Below are 19,620 nucleotides of genomic sequence, written 5' to 3'. Positions count from 1 at the left end.
TGTGCAAGGACACTGAGGAGCTCCCACACTGTAAATGGGGTGTTATATGATTCACTGTGGCATGTAGTGAATGAGAGGACGTTCCCTTCCAGCCACCGTTTGAGAGTGCGAAAGGCTGGGGGTAATTCTCTGACACAGAGGCTCGAGCGAAGTGCTCACCAAAGTGCTCGGCAATCGCATTTGCATCAGTAGATAACATGCCATTTATGGTAACACCAGGAACATCTGCTAAGGTGTGGTACCGAAAAAAACGTTTGATCTTTGCTCAGACTTGGGATGGCGATGTATGGCACCCAATGGTTAAGACATATCTCTCTCAACATTCCTGCTTCTGTCGTTTGGTAATTGCTTCAGTGACTTCCGGCAACCACCAATGGACTGCCTTACACCTCAGGCACCCTAAAGAGGGAGGGATCACGTTTTCTGCCACAGAAACAATCGTTTTAGTCACCTGCTCAACCATCACATCAATGTTACCGTGTTGGGGAGATTCAATGGTGACAGCAGAGGTTAAAGTTTCCCAGTCCGCACTGTTTAAAGCCCATCTGGGTAGGCATCCTTGGGCCTGACACTGGGGCAGTGGTCACTATCACAAAAGTTGTCATGTACTCTCCAGTGGATAGATGGGAGAAGTCCTGGGATGTAAACTGAAAAATCAATGGCCGAGTAACTACAATGAGCCACAATGAAATGCGTGGCAGCCCCAGTTTTTAAGAGGTAGAGGTCGAACTGAGACAGTAAAGTTTAGACATCTCTACATCGGCCAGTAAGCACAGTGCCACCCCACAAGGGGTTATGGGTGTTAAAATCTACCAAAAGTAAGAAAGGTTTAGGGACTTTATCAATCAGATATACATAGCAGACAGATATTTCCTGCGTCATCCATTTTCTGACAGCCACAGCTTCAAGAGGTGTTTGAAGGGGCACAGTTTCACTATGACAGTTTAGAAAAAACGCAAACTCCACCTGACACTTGATTACAGTCGTTACGGTTCCTGTAATATCCCTTATAGCCACAGAGGACAGAGGTCCGCATTGCCGGGAATCAGGTTTCCTGGAGAGCAATGAAGATATCAGGTCAGGTTTAACAGTCACCGTAACTCAGGCAGGCAGTGCAAAAACCACCGCAATTCTACTGGAGGATGACGTCATAGTGAGGCTGGGAAGGCATGAAACATTCAATGAGGTAGTTTATGACTGAGTCACCTGCTGCCACCGACTTATTGCCTGAGCAGTCTATATCCACTGTGTGTGAGGGTCTGGCAAGATTTAGGTCCTCAACAGACGCCAAACTCTCCACCTGATCCACTGCAATTTCCTTGGTCTTAGGGGTTTTCTTTTTGGATTTCTCTTGCTGCTCCTTGGATTTCCCTGGTTCGGTCTGGGACTGAGGACGAGCGTGGAGCACTACGACCAGCTGCTTTTGGGCTCTTCAGCCACTGGTGGCCGTCATTTTTCACCCAAACAGAAACCTGGGAAGGGAGAGACCCAAGGGACCCCTTCCTAGCAAGAGAAGCCAAAGACAACTTACACTACTCCGGCTTAGAAGTGGGGAAGGATGTCCCCGACAGTTGGGGGGGGGGGGGGGGGGGGGTTGTTCCCAAAGTGGTGCTTCTGGAGCAACAGGAAGGGAAATCCCCAATCCCCCCACCCCCACCCCCCACCATCAAGGAGGTAGGTGTAGTCTTTCAGCTCAGAGGTGACAGGTTGTCGGATTTGATGGTGCCAGAAAAGTTGTAGCGGCAGCATAAGACTGGCATACACACAGGATGCAATCCAGCCTGATAGGCAGCATATGTTTCATAGTTTTCTGTTCTTCGTAATGTCGCTACTATATCTAAGACTAGATTGTGTTTGTTTGACAGGGCAATCACAGTTGGCAATGCATGCATTTTTTTCTATTTCGATTTACTTCTGAGCTCTAATCAAGAGCTTTTTGACTTCACATTAAAGTACTGACTAGGAAACAATCCCACTGTGCAGAAACCAACAAGAGTCAAGCAGTAACTGCAAAATTTGATGTAACTTGAAGTCTACAGGGCCTCAATTAGAATCCAGAAATCAATTTTAACGGAAAACAACATGATATTACAAACAGATAGCGAGTTCCTTGTCCACTGGTATACATACCATTACTATTTTCTGTTTTGTCACAGCAAATTTTTGACTTACATTTTCCAGTGATAAGGTATGGCAATAAATTATCAGATAAGACATTTATCTTCTTCACCACTGTCTCAACAGTGCACAACTTACTAATAGTAAATACCTGCTGCCTGATAAAGGAAAACAATCAATACAATTTGTTGAATTAGGACAAAGGATTTCTAAGAGACTTACCCTCGATCCTCTTGCAGTCTTTTCTGCACTCTTATTCTGCCCCAACATTTTCTTATAGAGGCTTTTCTCTTGCTTTGTGTCACGTTTAATTACATCCAAAAGGCGCTGCACTTCTTGCTTTATCACCTTTGATTCAGGTTCCAACTGACTTGCACTTCGCAAGACTGATAACGCTGCTGTTTTATCTCCTTTTGCAGCTAGGATCTGAAATGTAAATTATTGAACATTGTATTCAAGCTTTCATATCTTTGTTCCTCATCAAAATATAATCAAGCAAGGAAGAATAAGTTGGGCTGGACACGTACAGAGAATGCCAGAAACTAAGCATTATGAAATTATGAGAAAGCTCTAAGGGAGAAGACGATGTAGATCCACTAAAGGGAGCTTGAAGAAATGGAGGACTATTTCAAAGCAATGAGAGTCACGACTTGGAGAAGGAAATTGATTTACGAAGAAAGGGGGGCAGGTAACAAAGGAGGCCAAGTTTCTATAAGGACTGCAGCGCCTACCAGTAAGTAAGTTGTTCATATTCACAACTGCGAATGTATTTCATGGAATACTGCTCAAATTGAAAATGTTACCCAGCCAAATTGTAGCAATATTTTCAAATACTTTGACCAGGCACATAATAGTACAACTGGCCTATACCTTTCTGTGGTTTTTCACCTTTTATAAAAACAATAAAAGGCATACATACATATTTTCTATTTCTGTTGCTTTTATTGGAGAGGGAAAAGTATTTCATTGTAAACATTGTGGGAACAGTGTGCACACAGTGCATACTGAAACATTAAAGATTCTGTGTCATTTCTGAGAAGTATCTATTCTATTCACTGTATCTTATATGCAGTTTATGTTACCTTCACATTTATACTCAATGTTATGTCTCTGATTATTTTTCTTTTTCTCCTGTCTTGTCATTGCAATGGCCCACACACTTTTTTTTATCACTACCAAGACAGTATTAGAGTAAGAGATGAATACTTAAGCATTCTCTCTCTCTCTCTCTCTCTCTCTCTCTCTCTCTCTCTCTCTCTTTCCAATCACACAATGAAATCCGGAAAGATTCTATCAGTGATACATTGTAGCAAGAGGAGTGTAATTAAATGTACTGCCAAAACTGGAGCAGACTGATCAACCCTGATTCAAAGTCAATTATTCACAAAGGAATTACAGACATTGGCTGCAAGTTGGCACCAATTTCAATTAATGGGGAAGTTCAAAATTTGTGCCAGACCAGGATTCAAACCCTGGTCTCCTGCTCACTAGGCAGACACGTTGACCACTGCGCTATCCGAAAACTGTGGTCATTGCTAGTGCACGGACCACCCTAGCATGCCTCTTGTCACACCCAAATTCTCAGCTTATCCACACACTACTAATGTAGTCTAGTAAGCAGGAGACCTGGGTTCGAACCTCAGTGCAGCACAAATTTTTAATTTGATCACTGATTAGAATAAATGCTCACCGGTAGCCAATATCTGTAATTCCTTTGTATCTCAATTCGTAGTGGCTGCTGGATCAAAATGGTGTGTGTTCTTTCAGACATGTTCAAAAGAACAGACACCTCATATATCAAAATCATTTGCACTTCAGCTGAAACTGATTTATGATTAAATTTTCCCAGAGACATTTAATTCTCATCTTTATCTATAATAATGTTGGAAGGTGAAGAAATGAATTAAAATTTGTGGCACAGCCACAACTCAAACCCGGGTCTTCTTGTTTACTGGGTAATAGTGACAATGTAAGGGGGAAATAAACTGTAAATATGAACTGAAGTTTGTGTTGGGGAGGGCATTCAATTTGAGTAGTTTGTGCAGCAATGTTGACCATAATGCTGTGGTGGTGTAGCGGTCAGCATTTCTGCCTAGTAAGTAAGAAGACTGGGGTTCGAGTCCCGGCTGCGGCACAAATTTTAATCCCTTTCTTCAGCCTCCAACATTATTGTAGAAATTTATTAATCCATTTACAGTAAGTCTGTTTCATCTACATCTACATCAATATGGAGAGAGATTATAAAACAGTACATGCACATTTATTGAAGGAAGGAGAAACACACGAGTGATTAGAACATTAGGAGTTTGAAACAACTCATACGATTAAAACCATGTGGCAGACAGGAAATCAAGCCTGTAGCTTCACCTTTTGGAGAAATGCTGTTACAGACAGCTATCTCAGCACAAATTATGATCCACCCTAACAGCTTCAATTCTGACAGGAGTACTCCCATACCTTACAAACTTCACAGAAGCTCTCCTGCGCACCACAATTGTACTAGCCCTCCAGGAACAAACGCACCAGCCGAACAAACCTACCAGCCACAAGTTTAATACATCAGGAAGTTTCAGCAACTGTGTGCACACTGCTGCAGAGTAAAAGATCCATTGCAGGCTACATTGTAATCAAGCAATGACAGCATCCTTCAACAATAAGTTCCGTAGCACTTTTTTTGAAAGAGAGTTAATTTTAAACATTTCAACGATGAAAGCCAAATGCGCCAATTGGTACAAAACTGTTTTTGAGCTTTGGCCATATTGTGCAAAATCCTGTGTGGGAATAGATCTTTTTCACAACTAAATGTTCCCACAAAACAATGTACTTCAACTTTTCCTATACCTAACAAAGCCTTCACCTCACACTAAGTCATATGCCAGTCATCTTATCCCACAATGATCAGAGTGTCAATAGTTTTTGGAGTAACAACTCATTTTAGGATGACCTTCACAAAATTCACCACCAGCAGAAGAATGACCACAGTAAAATTCTGTAACGTTATTGCGAACAGTGTATTCTTCAACTGGTTCCCTTCTTTCCCCTGTTAGGGGACCCAAGTCAAAACTATAGAACAGAAACACAGAGACAAGGGAAACGACTATGTGTCAGTCCCAATGGACATAATAGGAGGCAGCTAAACATGGCATGTGGAAAAAGCACTAAAAAACCATACAAAAATGGAGATCCAAAACTAAAAGTTAACTGGCCTTCACCATATTGCTTCGGCGGATAAAAAGTAAAACGCAGTCAACAGCCTGCGCCTCATTCGCTAAAACAGCTCATAAATCAGTTAGCAAACCCAAGCTGGAAAGTAAATTGGTAAAAAAAAAAAAAAGAAAAAGGGCATTCCTGCAGGAAGTGACGGACAGTTAAAATTTGGGAGCAATACATAGAAAGTGGTGGGGCAGCGCCACTGAGCAAATGACAATGGCTAAAAAGGCAGTGCCCAATATGCAGCCGAGTTAAAATCATCTCCTCCCGGCAGGAGGGCCGAGAGGTGGTCATCAAAGGTGCCAGGCTTAATAAGCTGAAGCTTATTCCCGTGAAGGGAGGGTCATTGGTGATGCCTAAAGGACACCACCTCCTGTCAGACCACAACGCAGAGATCATAGGAGGGAATAGAGGTACTCGCGAGCTGAGGTACGAGGACTGCAGCCTTGGCAGCAGTGTCAGCAACCTCGTTTCCTGGCAGACCGACATGACCAGGGACCCACAGAAACATTACATTGGCTCCACTACAAGTGAGCAAGTGACAATTTTTCTGGACCTGCTGCAGTAAGGGATGAGCAGCGTACAGCACACGGAGACTTTGGGGGCACTGAGTGAGTCTGAGCAGAGGACACAATTGGGAAGGCTGTGTCACCATATGTACTCCGTGGCCTAAAACAAGGCGAAAAGCTTGGCTGTGAATACTGAGGAGTGTGCCGGAAGCCGATATCGAAAGACATGGGTGCCAATGACAAAGGAACACCTGACCCCATAGTCACATAGTCAGTCCGAGAGCCTCAGTGTATACAAAGGTACTATCAATAAGTTCAATGCGAAGGTTGTGAAGCTGAACGTGATAGACCGAGGCTGGAGTAGTGTCCTTAGGAAGTGAATGAAGGCCGAGGTTCACATGTGCTGCTTCATGAAGCCAAGGTGGTGAAGGGTTCACATCCACTGGGAAAGTTGCAGGTAGCGTGAAGTTAAGCCAAAGTAGCAAGTGGCGAAAGCGGACTCCAGGAGATAAAAGAGAAGAGGGATGAGCCCCACACTGACAATCTAAGAAATCATCAAAGAAGGAGACATAGGAGGAGTGGCCACGCATAGCAGAAAAACAGCATGCATATTTGCCGAGGAGAAAGTCATGGCAGTAGGGCAGTGGTAGTTCCACAGCTTCAGCATAAAGACTCTCAATTGGGCTGGTGTAAAATGCGCCCCTGACCAAACACATGCCATGATGATGGATAGTGTTGAGATGGCACAAAAGGGATGGGCGTGCAGATGCACACACAGTCAAGTTTTGAATGGACAAGGGACCAGTACAAAAGGAGGAGGGTGGTTGAATTGGCAACCCACGAAGTACCACTGAGGACACACACAACATTGAGGGACTGTACAGTGGGCTGGCAGGTAAGAGACATGGGAGGACCAAGAGTTTCCTATCAAGCATGAGCCCCAGGAATTTTGTAGTGTCAACGAACAGAAGGGCAACAGCCCCATTCCCTGTTACAGCAGGGTATAATGTTTATGTAAAACAAATCTGTAGGTCAATGAAGTTTGGACAGTTTATTTATATACTTCTACACCTTTACATACTTTAGCACATATAAGCAACAAATAATCATGGGTAATATATAGTTAAAACAAGATTATCTCCCATTCAACTCGAGCACACTTTACAATACTTTACACAAAAAATGCACAACATTTTTAGGTTACACCTACAGTATACCACCAAATGTGGAGTTTGGCTAACAAGTACAAAGAATTTTGTATGACAAATTTCTTTATGAAATCAAACAATGGAAAATCCAGGCTGGAATAATGCAATACTATGAAAAGGATGGATTGCTACTCACCCCTCCTTCTCTCCCACACACTATTCATCCATAATATACCAGCCTCATCCCTCCAATCCTTGTGATCTACGTGCGCAACAACACCTGGCAGTACTTCAGGAAATTCTGGCATTGTTTTGCCCTTGAAAAGATCGCTAGATCAAGTGTAGTACTGTCAGCACAACATGAAAGGACAACAGTGTAGTGCGTTTTTCATGCCCACTTGTTTTTATAGTTACAGTTTTAGCACCTTTCATGGGAACTGCTCTGTTACTTGGCATATCAAATACCAGAGGAGTTTTGTCCATATTCACTATATGGCTTCTTTCCACACTTGTTTTCTTTCAATATTGAATAATACAGCGACGGAAAGATAATTTCTCTCTTCATACTGAAAGTAAGGAGAAACTACAGCCATAATGTTACCTGAGGGCATGCAGCATTACTGTATGGTTAAATGATGATGGCGTCCTCTTGGGTAAAATATTCCGGAGGTAAAATAGTCCCCCATTTGGATCTCCGGGCAGGGACTACTCTGGAGGACGCTATTATACGGAGGAAGAAAACTGCCATTCTACGTTTTGGAGTGTGGAATGTCAGATCCCTTAATCGGGTAGGTAGATTAGAAAATTAAAAAAGGGAAATGGATAGATTAAACTTGGATATTGCAGGAATTAGTGAAGTTCGGTGGCAGGAGGAACAAGACTTCTGGTCAGGTGAATACAGGGTTATAAGTACTAAATCAAATAGGTAAAATACAGGAGTAGGTTTAATAATAAATTTAAAAAAATAGGATTGCGAGTAAGCTGCTACGAACAGCACAGTGAACACATTATTGCAGCCACGATAGACAAAGCCCACACCTACCTCAGTAGTACAAGTTTATATGCTAACTAGCTCTGCAGATGAAGAGACTGAAGAAATGTATGATGAGATACAAGAAATTATTCAGATAGTGAAGGGAGGCAAAAATTTAATAGTCATGGAGGAATGGAATTCCAATAGTAGGAAAAGGAAGAGAAGGAAAAGTAGTAGGCGAATATGGAAAGAAGGGTAAGGAATGAAAGAGGAAGCCACCTGGTAGAATTTTGCACAGAGCGTAAATTACTCATAGCTAACACTTAAGAATCATGGTTGGTTGGATTAAAAGAGGGGGAAAGAGACCAAACTACGAGGTCATCAGTCCCTTGTTCCACATAAAATAATGCCCCAAGTGTGAGAATAAAATAAATGAGACTGACAACTCAAAACGAAATGAAAGGAAAAATCACAAGAATGGTGAAGGGCAACAAACATGTAAATGAACGAAAGGGGACAAGAAAACCACTGAAATGAAAAAAACGGGATGAAGAGATTAAAACAATCCAGATTACCACGGCTGGCTGACCACAAGAATAAAAATGGAGAAGCCAACCACTCTGCAACACATTAAAACCTCCACCCTAGAGGCACAGAGGGACAAAGGACATGCGCTAAAACTTAGATCAAATGATAAAACCCACCCTCGCAAAGAAAGCGTAGAACTGAATCACCCAATGGGGCGTTGTCAGATAAAATTAGCAGCAACGAGTCCGGTAACCCGAGATCTCGTCGCTGGACAGTCAAAGTGGGAAGTGCACCATAATATGGGCCACTGTCAACCAGGCACCACACCGACGCTCAGGCAGGTCTTCACAGCGCAGGAGGTAACTGTGGGTCACCCAAGCATGGCCAATGTGGAGCTGGCAAAGGACAACTGATTCCCTGCGAGAGGCCCACATGAAAGACTTCCACACATTTTTAGTCTCCTTAATGACACACAGTTTGTTGTGTGTAGTGTTATGGCAAGAGCACAAGGATTAACTGAGTCCTTAGGGTCATGCAAAAGGTCCAGACAAATCTGCAGCCTAGGTGTACACCATGGAGGTGTATGTGGACAGACACGGATGGGAGATGGTAAAGGGAAGGACTCCAGTTCAGACAGAAGGGATCGCACACAAACCGCAATCATTAGCCCTGACCTGGGCCGCTGATGCGGGAAATGAACTGCCATGGGTGGAAAAGGGAGATGATTCGGATGCGCAAGAGAACTATGAATGTGTGCTACGTAACTGGCGAGCAGTTGTGCACGTCTGATCTGCAATGGAGGGACTCTGGCCTCCACCAGGACACTGGTCACCGGACTCATTCTAAAAGCTCCCGTCGCTAGGCGAACACCACAGTGGTGTACCGAGTTGAGTACACACAACACTTAGGGTGCCACCAAACCATAAACCAGACTCACATCACCAAACCATAAACCAGACTCACATAGTCAAGGTGGAATTAAGGGAGATTTGTAGAGCAGCAGCAGCGGCAGCAACAGAGTAGACCCATCTGCAACCCAGTTGGTGTTGCTCAGACAGCGGAGGGCATTGAGGTGCCACTAGCACTTCCACTTAAACTGACGAAGATGAGGTAGCCAAGGCAATCAGGCATCGAAAACCAGTCCTAAAATTCAATGTGCCTTCACTACAGTGAGTGGATCATCATGAAGGTAAAGTTCTGGTTCCGGATGAACAGTACGAAACCAACAGAAGTGCATGACACATGACCTAGCAGCTGTAAACTGGAAGCCATGCACAAGAGCCCATAACTGCGCCTTGTCTGTGGCTCCCTGTAGGCACCGTTCAGAAAAACCAGTACTCTGGTGGAGCAGCACGAAACGCAGAAGTCGTCTGCATATAGAGAGGGTAAGATGGACAGCCCTACAGCTGCTGCTGCTAGACCATTAATGGCCACTAAAAATAGCGATATACTCAATACAGAGCGCTGCAAGACCCCAATCTCATGGATATGGATGGAACTATGGGAGGCACCAACTTGGACACGGAAAGTACGGAGAGACAGGAAATTCTGGATAAAAATCTGGAGCGGGCCTCCGAGACCCCACTCATATAATGTGGCAAGGATATGTTGTCGCCAGGTGGTCTCATACAATTTGCATAGATCAAAAAAGCCTGCAACAAGGTGTTACTAACTGAAAAGGGCTGTTCGGATGGCAGACTCGAGGGACAAGATTATCAGTGGTAGAGCACCCATGGCGGAAGCCGCCCAGACATGGAGCCAGTAGGCCACGTGACTCCCCAACCCAACCCAACCCAACCCAACCCAACCCAACCCCACTGCTGACACACCATACGTTCCAGCATCTTACAAAGAACGTTGGTGAGGCTGATGGGCCAATAGCTATCAGCATCAAGTGGATTTTTACGGGGTTTGAGCACCACAACTCTCCTGCGATTGCGATGGGAAGACGCCATCACACCAGATCCAGTCGAAGACACAAGGAGATGGCACTTTTAGTCAGACGAGAGTTTTTTAGTTATCTAACTGTGAATCCAACCGGGGCATTATAGGGTTCACTATGGCGTGTAGTGAATGAGAGGGCTTTCCTTTCCATCCGCTGTTTGAGGGTGTAAAAGGCTAGGGGGTAGTTCTCCGACACAGAGGCTCAAGCATAGTGCTCACCGAAGTGCTCAGCAATCGAGTTTGCATTGGTACATAGCATGCCATTGATGGTAATGCTAGGGACACCTGTTGGGGACTGGTACCCAATAAGGCATCTAATCTTCGTCCAGACTTGGGCACCCAACGGTAGACACGTACCTCTCCCAACACTCCTGTTTCCGTCGTTTTAGAAGCTGCTGTTCATGGGCACGTAGCTGCTTAAAGGCTATCAGATGCTCTAAGGAAGGGTGTCGCTATAGAGCTTGCCGACACTTTGTAATTGCCTCAGCGACTTCCGGCGACAACCAAGGGACTGTCTTTCATTGGGGGCATCCTAAAGAGCGTGGTATCGTGTTTTCTGCTGCAGGAACGAGTGTGGTGGTCACCTGCTCAACCATCACATCGATGTTGCCATGTGGAGGAGAGTCAACAGTGACAGCAGAGGTGAAAGTTTCCTAGTACACCTTGTTTAAAGCCCATCTGGGTAGGCGTCCGTGAGCCTGACGCTTGGGCAGTGACAGGAAGATGGGGAAGTGGTCACTACCACACAGGTCGTCATGTGCTCTCCTGTGGATAGATGGGAGAAGTCTTGGGCTGCAAATTTAAAAATCAACGGCCAAGTAACAACCTCGAGCCACACTGAAATGTGTGGCGGCCAGGGTATTTAAGAGGCAGAGGTCGAACTGAGAAAGTTTTGACATCTCTGCCTTGGCCCCACAAGGGGTTATGGGCATTAAAATCTCCCAATAGTAGGAAAGGTTTAGGGAGTTAATCAATCAGTGTAGCTAATACATTCAGGGCTACTGCACCATCTGGAAAAAAAATATACATTGCAGACAGTTGTTTCCCCGAATCGTCCATATTCTGACAGCCATAGCTTCAAGAGGGGATTGAAGGGACACAGTTTCACTGCAGACTGAGTTTAGAACATAAACGCAAATTGCAACTGACTCTCCACTATAATCACTACGGTTCCTGTAATATCCCATACAGCTGGAGAAGACAGGGAACCGCACTGCCAGGAACCAAATTACCTGGAGGGCAATGCAGAAAGCAGGTGTAAAGCTTAACAGCTGCCGTAGCTCAGTCAGGGAGTGGAATGAACTGCTGCAATTCCACTGCAGGATGAAGTCTTGAGATTGTAAAGGCATAGAACATTCAATAAGACAGTTTACACCTCAGCGTCACCTGCTGCCATTGACTTTTTTGCCTGTAGGTAGTAGTGGTGTGGGTGCCTCTGCAAGTTCCTTGTTCTTAGGAGCCTTCTTTTTCGATTTATCAGGCTGTTCCTTGCGTTTCCCTGGCTAGGAGGACTTCACTAAATCAGTCTCCGGGAAGGAGGATGAACGTGAAGCCCTACAGTCAGCTGCTTTTGGGCTCTTCAGCCACTGGCGGGTATCATCGTTCCCCCTAGCAGAAACCTGGAAAGGGAGTGACCCAAGGGACCCCTTCCTAGCAAGAGGAGCTGAAGAAGCCTTACACTTCCCTGGTTCAGAAGTGGGGACCGAAATCCTCGATGGTTAGGTGGTGTTGCTTCCAAAGTAGGTGGTGTGGGAGCAGTAAGGAGGCAAGTGCCGCAGCCCCCCCCCCCCCCCCACCAAGGGGGCTGGGGCAGCAACTTTTCTCGTAGAGGCCGCATGTGAGGAGGTCATAGCCGCAGTATGTAGGTGCTCAAATTTCCTCTTAGCATCAGTGTAGGTCAGTCGGTCCAGGGTTTTATATTCCATGATTTTCCTCTTTCTGTAAAATCCTGCAGTCTGGCAAGCAAGGTGAATGATGCTCTCCACAGTTGACACAGATGGGAGGTGAGGCACATGGAGTATTGGGACGCATTGGACGTCCATAATCTCAACAGGTCCGGCTGGAAGTACAGCAGGAAGACCTATGGCTGAACTTCCGGCACTTAAAGCACAGCATCGGTGGAGGGATATATGGCGTTACATCACAGCGGTAGACCATCACCTTGACCTTATCAGGCAATGTGTGACCCTTGAAAGTCAAGATGAAGGCACAGGTGGCAACCTGGTTATCCCTTGGACCCTGATGGACACGCTGAACAAAACGAACACCTCGCCGCTGTAAACTGGTGCACAGCTCGTCATCCAACTGTAAAAGAAGGTCCCTATGAAATATATACCCTGGAAAATATTTAAGCTCTTATGAGATGTGATACTAACAGAAACTTCCCCCAACTTGCCAGAAGCGAGTAATGCCCATGACTGGGCAGAGGATGCTGTTTTTATAAAAACTGACCCAGAGAGCATTTTGGACAAGCCCTCCACTTCCCCAAACTTGTCCTCCAAATGCTCCACAAAACACTGAGGCTACACGGACATGAAAGATTCCCCATTAACTCTTGTCCATAGAGTTACTGGGACAAATAAGCTTCACCGCCGTCCTTAGCTTGGTGTTCCTCCCATGGTGTAGCCAGGGAGGGGAACGACTGGGGATCAAATTTCTTAGCATTTAAGTTAGATTTTGCCCGCTTAGAGACTGCTGGCAGCTGACCACCAGCAAGAGATGACATACTATGCTTCATAGCGTGTCATCCACCCTGATGCCACTCACTCCTACCAGGGGCCCTCCCCACGAGTGCCACCCAGCCGCAGCAAAGACCACCTGGCAGGATAGCCATTGCCAGGAGTCCCGAAGCCCCAGGGTGACTGGCATATACTCCTTGTCATACATGGGGAGTTAATAGTGCAGGAGTCAGCACAGCGATCCCTGTGAGGTCAGAGGGCTACAACCAACAGGGTACATGGCGGCCCCACCACAATGGACTGGGTACCATGCTGGATGCGAGGTGCAAAGAAGCCCATGGTCATCGTCGGCACAGAAAGTGACAATGCACAGTGAATGGTGAAAAACACATCCAGGAAGGTGTCCTCATCCAAGAGATGGAGAATGGACAGGACTGCAATGCCAGCTAAAGATCTCTATGCACGATGGACACGATGCACCATGTAAGGACCCCTTCCCCAATTGGCTCACTCTTCGGGAATGCCATCACATAAAGGCCGCAACGTGTGAGACTCATTTTAGTTGCCTCTTACAACAGGTAGGAATACTTGGGCCTATTCTAACGCCCGCTGGCGTCAGAGAATTGGCAAACAACTGCGTAAGAAACAAGGAGTTGGCTCCGTCGGATGTGTAGAGGGGAAATTCCTGCTTCTGTGAGGAGGCTGTCAACAGGATTAGTGCAAAAGGCACCAACAGCCACACACGCCCCACAATGTTGGACAGAGTCAAGGAGTTTCTAAGTGGAAGGAGCTGCTGAGACATAAACCTGACTACCATAATCGAGTCTGGACAATACCAGAGCACAGTAAAGATGGAGAAGAGTGGAACTGTCTACACTCCAAGATGTGTGGGCCAGGGGACAGAGCATTAAGCATGTAGTCTTTAAGTGGCGAATGTAGGGGAGCCATGTCAGCTTGATATCAAAAATAAGGCCCAAAAAACAGGACTGTACATCAACATCGAGGAGCTGGTTTCCTAAATAAAGTTCTGGATCAGGCTGTACTGTGGGTCGGTAACAATAAGGCATAACTTGCGTTTTGGAGAGGGAAAACTGAAAGCCATGGACGGTGGCCCATGCAGAGCCCCATCGGATGGCACTCAGCAGATGCTACTGAGTGGGAGCTGCACAATCTGTCCACATAAAATGCCAGGGTAACCAGAGGCCCAACAGAGGTCACAACCCATTTATGACAATGAGGAAGATTTTTTTTATGGTTTTAGGGCGCACAACTACAATGGTCATTCGCACCCAGACTAAGTTAGGAATGCACTGCGAGGCACAAGGTTAAAACAGCAACTAAAAAGAACAACACTATAAAAAACATTAACAGGCATACAATTAAAAAAAACAGCATAATCAAATGTCCTTAGACAGGTCTGTCAAGTGGATAAAACTAAGAAAGCGAGCAGCTGCTCCTGGGTCATCCACTAAAATGGCATCCAGAGTACATGGCAGGCCAAGATCAACACGCAGTGTATTAAAATTCGGACAGGACGTTAAAATGTGGCGTACTGTCAGCAATTGCCCACATGGGCAGAACGGCGCTGGCGTAGCCGTCAGCAGATGGCGATGGCTGAACCGGCAGAGTCCAATTCGTAACCGGGCCAGAACGACCTCCTCCCACCGAGAAGGGCGTGAAGAGGTCGTCCAAGCCATGCGAAAAGGTTTCAAGGCCCAAAGCTTGTTGTCCATAAATGTAGCCCAATCGGCATGCCACAGCGATAAAATGCGCTGACAAATGACTGCTACAATCAGATGAAGGGACACAACAAGAAGCTGTCCGAGGCTGGAGGACCGCAGCCTTGGCCGCGGCACCTGCAGCTTCGTTCCCAGGGATACCAACATGGCCAGGAACCCACATAAAGGTAACTGGAGAACCGTCATCCACCAGCTGCTGAAGCGAGTGTTGGATCCGGTGCACAAAAGGGTGAACTGGATACGGATCACTGAGGCTATGGATGGCACTCAGGGAATCAGTGGAGATAACATAAGCAGAATGTCTGTGGCGGCAGATGTAAAGAACAGCCTGGTAGAGGGCAAATAGCTCAGCTGTGAAGACCGAACAATGGCCATGGAGCCAGTATTTGAAACTGTGTGCCCTGACAATAAAAAAACACCCGACACCGTCATTGGTCTTAGAGCCATCTGTATAAATGAATATCATATTAATGAACTTCGAACGAAGTTCGACAAACTGGGAGCGGTATACCGAAGCTGGGGTAACCTCCTTTGGGAGCGAGCTGAGGTCAAGTTGAACGCGAACCTGAGCCTGGAGCCAAGGTGGAGTTTGGCTCTCGCCCACTCTAAAGGTTACAGGGAGTGAAAAATCAAGGTGCTGAAGGAGGCGACGAAAGCGAACTCCAGGGGGTAGCAGGGCAGAGGCATACAACCCGTATTGACGGTTGAGAGAGTCGTCAAAAAAGGAATGATAACACGCGTGGTCGGGCACTGACAATAGCAGACAGGCATACCGACAAAGCAGTATATCGCGCCAGTAGATTAGTGACAATTCACCGGCTTCAGCATGAAGACTCTCGACAGGACTAGTATAGAATGCTCCGATCGCAAGACGTAAACCCCGATGTTGTATAGAATTGAGGCGGCGGAAGATGGACGGGCGTGCAGAGGAGTATACGAAGCTTCCATAATCCAGATTTGAGTGGACGATTGACCGATATAGGCGAAGTAGGACAGTTCGATCCGCTCCCCACGACATACCGCTGAGAACACAGAAGACATTTAGAGAACGGGTACAACGGGCAGCCAAATATGACATGTGGAGACCAGCTAAGTTTCCTGTCAAATATAAGACCTAAAAATTGTTATCTCCACGAATGGGAGAGCAATGGGACCGAGTCATAAGGACGGTGGCAGACACACTTTGTAGCGCCAGAATTTAATACAGACCATCTTCTCGGCAGAAAAACGGAAGCCATTGGTGACACTCCAGGAGTAAAGACGGTCAAGACAGCGCTCCAGGAAACATGAACGCTGCGCGCTGCAATAGATGGTAAAATCGTCCACGAAAAGGGAGCCTGATACATCAGCTGGGAGGCAATCCATTATTGGATTGATCGCTATGGCAAAGAGAGCGACGCTCAAAACTGAGCCCTGTGGCACCCCATTCTCCTGGCGAAAGGCAACGGACACGACAGAACCCACACGTACCTGAACTGTTAATCCATTAAAAAGGCACGAATAAAAAGAGGGAGGTGACTGCAAAGGCCCCATGTAACATGGTGCGGAGAATGCCCGCCCTCCAACAGGTGTCGTAAGCCTTCTCCAAATCAAAGAACACAGCCGCAGTCGGGCGCTTCCGCAAGAAGTTACTCATAATGAAAGTCGACAAGGTAACCAGATGGTCAACAGCAGGGCAGCGCCAATGAAATCCACATTGTACACTGGTAAGTAGGTGTCGAGATTTGGGCAGCCAAACCAAACGAGAGCTAACCATTTGTTCCATCACCTTACAGACACAGCTGGTAAGGGAGATTGGTCGATAACTGGAAGGCAAGTGCTTGTCCTTTCCCAGCTTAGGAATCGGGATAACAATAGAATTCGCGCCAGCATGCGGGAACATGACCCTCAATCCAGATGCGATTATAAGTACGAAGAAGAAAACCTTTACCTGCAGGAGAAAGGTTCTTCAACATCTGAATATGAATAGAATCAGGCCCTGGAGCGGAGGACCTGACCGCGCAAATGCATTTTCGAGTTCCCGCATGGTGAATGGGGCATTATAACTTTCACGATTCGAGGAGTGGAAGTTAGGTGGCCTTGCCTCCTCTGCCTGTTTTCGGGGGAGGAAGGCAGGGTGGTAATGATCGGAGCTCAAAACCTCTGCGAAGAAGTGGCCGAAGGTATTGGAGACATCCTCAGGGGCCACAAGGACTGCAACCGTCAAGCCAGAAACTGGTGAGTGGACCTTAGTGCCAGATAGCCGGCACAGGCTACCCCATGAGGAGGAGTAAAACTGTTGAAGGTGCTTGTGAAAGCAGTCCAGCAGGCTTTCTTGCTTTCTTTAACAACACGACGGCACTGCGCACGTAATCGTTTATAATTGATACAATTCGCCATCATAGGGTGGCATTTAAAGGTGCGTAAAGCACGTCGACCAACATGTAAAGTGTCTCTACATGCTGTGGTCCACCAGGGGACCGGTACGCAACCTGGAGAAGTAGCAGTGTGAGGGATGGAATATCCAGCAGCAGTGAGAACGACTTCCGTGAGGTGTGCGACCTGACTATTGCAGCTTGCGAAGGTTTGATCCTGAAAGGTCGCCCTGGAAGAGAAGAGCCCCCAGTCTGCTTTGGAGATGTTCCAACCAGTTGAGCACGGAGAGGGGGTATGATGCAGGAGATGGATAACACAAGGGAAGTGGTCGCTTGAATACGTGTCAGAAAGTGCGTACCACTCAAACCGGCATGCAAGTTGGGTAGTACATATAGAGGGGTCTAAATGGGCATAGGTGCGAGTTGTGTCCGAAAGAAAAGTAGGGGCGCCAGTATTGAGGCAGACAAGACTGAGGTGGTTGAAAATGTCTGCTAACAGGGAGCCTCTCAGGCAGGATGCTGGAGAGCCCCAAAGGGGATGGTGGGCATTGAAGTCTCCAGTCAAGAAAAAATGGTGCCGGTAGCTGACCAATAATTTGCATCACGTCTGCCCTGGTAACAGCAGATGACGATGGAGTGTAAACGGTACAAATGGAAAATGTAAAAGTGGGGACAGTAATTCGGACGGCAACTGCTTGCAGGTTGGTGTGCAATGTGATGGGGTCATAGTAAATATCATCCCGGACCAGCAACATAACCCCTCCATGAGCCGGAATACCTGCCACAGGGGGTAGGTCAAAACGCACAGAGGCATAGTGTGCCAAGTCAATTTGATCTCATGGGCGTAGCTTCGGTTCCTAGAGAGCTATGATGAGCAGACAGTGCAAGTGTAGCAGCAACTTTAAGTCCTCTCGGTTGCAGCGAATGCCGCGAATATTCTAATGAAGTGCCATCGTGAGAAGAAAAAGGAGAAGCAAGAAGGGGTCACCTCGAAGGCCGCTGAGGACCTGGCTTCGAGCGAGCACTGCCGCCACTATCAATAGGCGGAGAGTCATCGTCCATTTGTTCAATAGGTTTGTCGGCCATCTTGTTGAGATGGCTGGGAGGGGGAGCTTCCTCTGCCGGTGAACGGCCAGATGTTTGGCTATCAGCGATGCGGCCAGGCGAAACTGATGACGGGCTGGGGCGGCAACCGCTGGGTGGCGCAGGAGAAGAAACGTGCCGTGGTGGAGAAGGAGAACTTTGCTTCCTATGAGCCTTCTTGGAAGGTAGTGATAGTACTGGTCGATGGCTGGGAGTTCGAGATACGTAGGAAGTCTGCACGGGACAGTTCCTTCTTGAAGGCCCGTGCATCTGACTTCTGGGTCTTAGTCTTGGCAGAAGCTGATGAAGGTGCTTGTGTCTTAGGGGTGACAGGCGGAAGAGGAGACGATGACCGGGCGATCTTAGCACTGGCCGAACGGACGACCATAGTGCTAAAGGTCAGATCGCATGTCAGCGTCGACACCTCCCTGGTAGTCCGAGGAGAGGTGAGGATAGTACTGTATTTCCCTGCTGGGAGCAGCGTGGGCTTCCTACTAGCAAATAGCTTGCGAGCAGCTGAGGTGGACACTTTCTCCTTGACCCGAATTTCCTGTATACAGCGTTCATCCTCGTAGATGGGACAGTCGCGGGAGGACGCTGCATGGTCACCCTGCCAGTTCACGCAACGAGGAGACAGGTGGACAGTCACCCTCATGGGCGTCCCTGCCACATGTGACATTTAGCCGCATTAGAACAAGACTGGCGAGTGTGATTAAAACGCTGACACTGGTAGCAGTCCGTAGGTGTCAGGACATAGGGGCGAACAGAAATAACCTCGTAGCCCGCTTTGATGCGCGACGGCAGCTGAACACTATCAAAGGTCAAGAAAAGTGTCCGGGTTGGAACAAGGTCATTGTTGACCTTTTTCATGACCCTATGAACAGCCGTCACGCCCTGCTCAGCGAGGAAAGACTGAATCTCCTCGTCAGTCAATCCGTCGAGCGATCTAGTATATACCACACCACGCGACGAATTCGAAGTGCAGTGAGCCTCCACCCGGACAGGGAAAGTGTACAGGAGTGTGGCCCGAAGCAGTTTTTGTACCTGAAAGGCACTCAGTTTCTAACAACAGGGTACCATTACGCATCCTGGAACAAGACTTAACAGTTCCGGCTATGGCATCTATGCCCTTCTGGATAACGAAAGGGTTGACAGATGAAAAATCATTTCCATCCTCAGATCTAGAAACTACGAGGAACTTTGGGGCAGGTGGTAGTACTTTTGTCACTGGTATCTGGTCAAGTTTCTGTTTTTGGGCAGAAGTCAATGGAGAAGAAGAGAAATCCATTGCGGAGGAAGCCCCCACTATTGCCAGCGTCTCCGATGGCGCGCTCCT

General features: G+C 46.9%; 1 protein-coding gene across 1 annotated transcript in view; it reads right to left on the bottom strand.

Moving 5' to 3' along the window:
- The window catches only part of LOC126187838 (uncharacterized), an 85,490-nt gene that overhangs the window by 39,132 nt on the left and 26,738 nt on the right, over positions 1–19,620 (bottom strand). Inside the window, exon 7 of the mRNA XM_049929141.1 lies at positions 2,341–2,544. Within this exon, the coding sequence (XP_049785098.1) occupies positions 2,341–2,544 (204 nt within the window). The remainder of the gene's footprint in view (positions 1–2,340; positions 2,545–19,620) is intronic.

The sequence above is a fragment of the Schistocerca cancellata genome, chromosome 5, assembly GCF_023864275.1.
Source record: "Schistocerca cancellata isolate TAMUIC-IGC-003103 chromosome 5, iqSchCanc2.1, whole genome shotgun sequence".
Lineage (NCBI taxonomy): Eukaryota > Metazoa > Arthropoda > Insecta > Orthoptera > Acrididae > Schistocerca > Schistocerca cancellata.
Note: the sequence above shows the minus strand (reverse complement) of the source record. Positions and strands in the feature narration are given on the sequence as shown.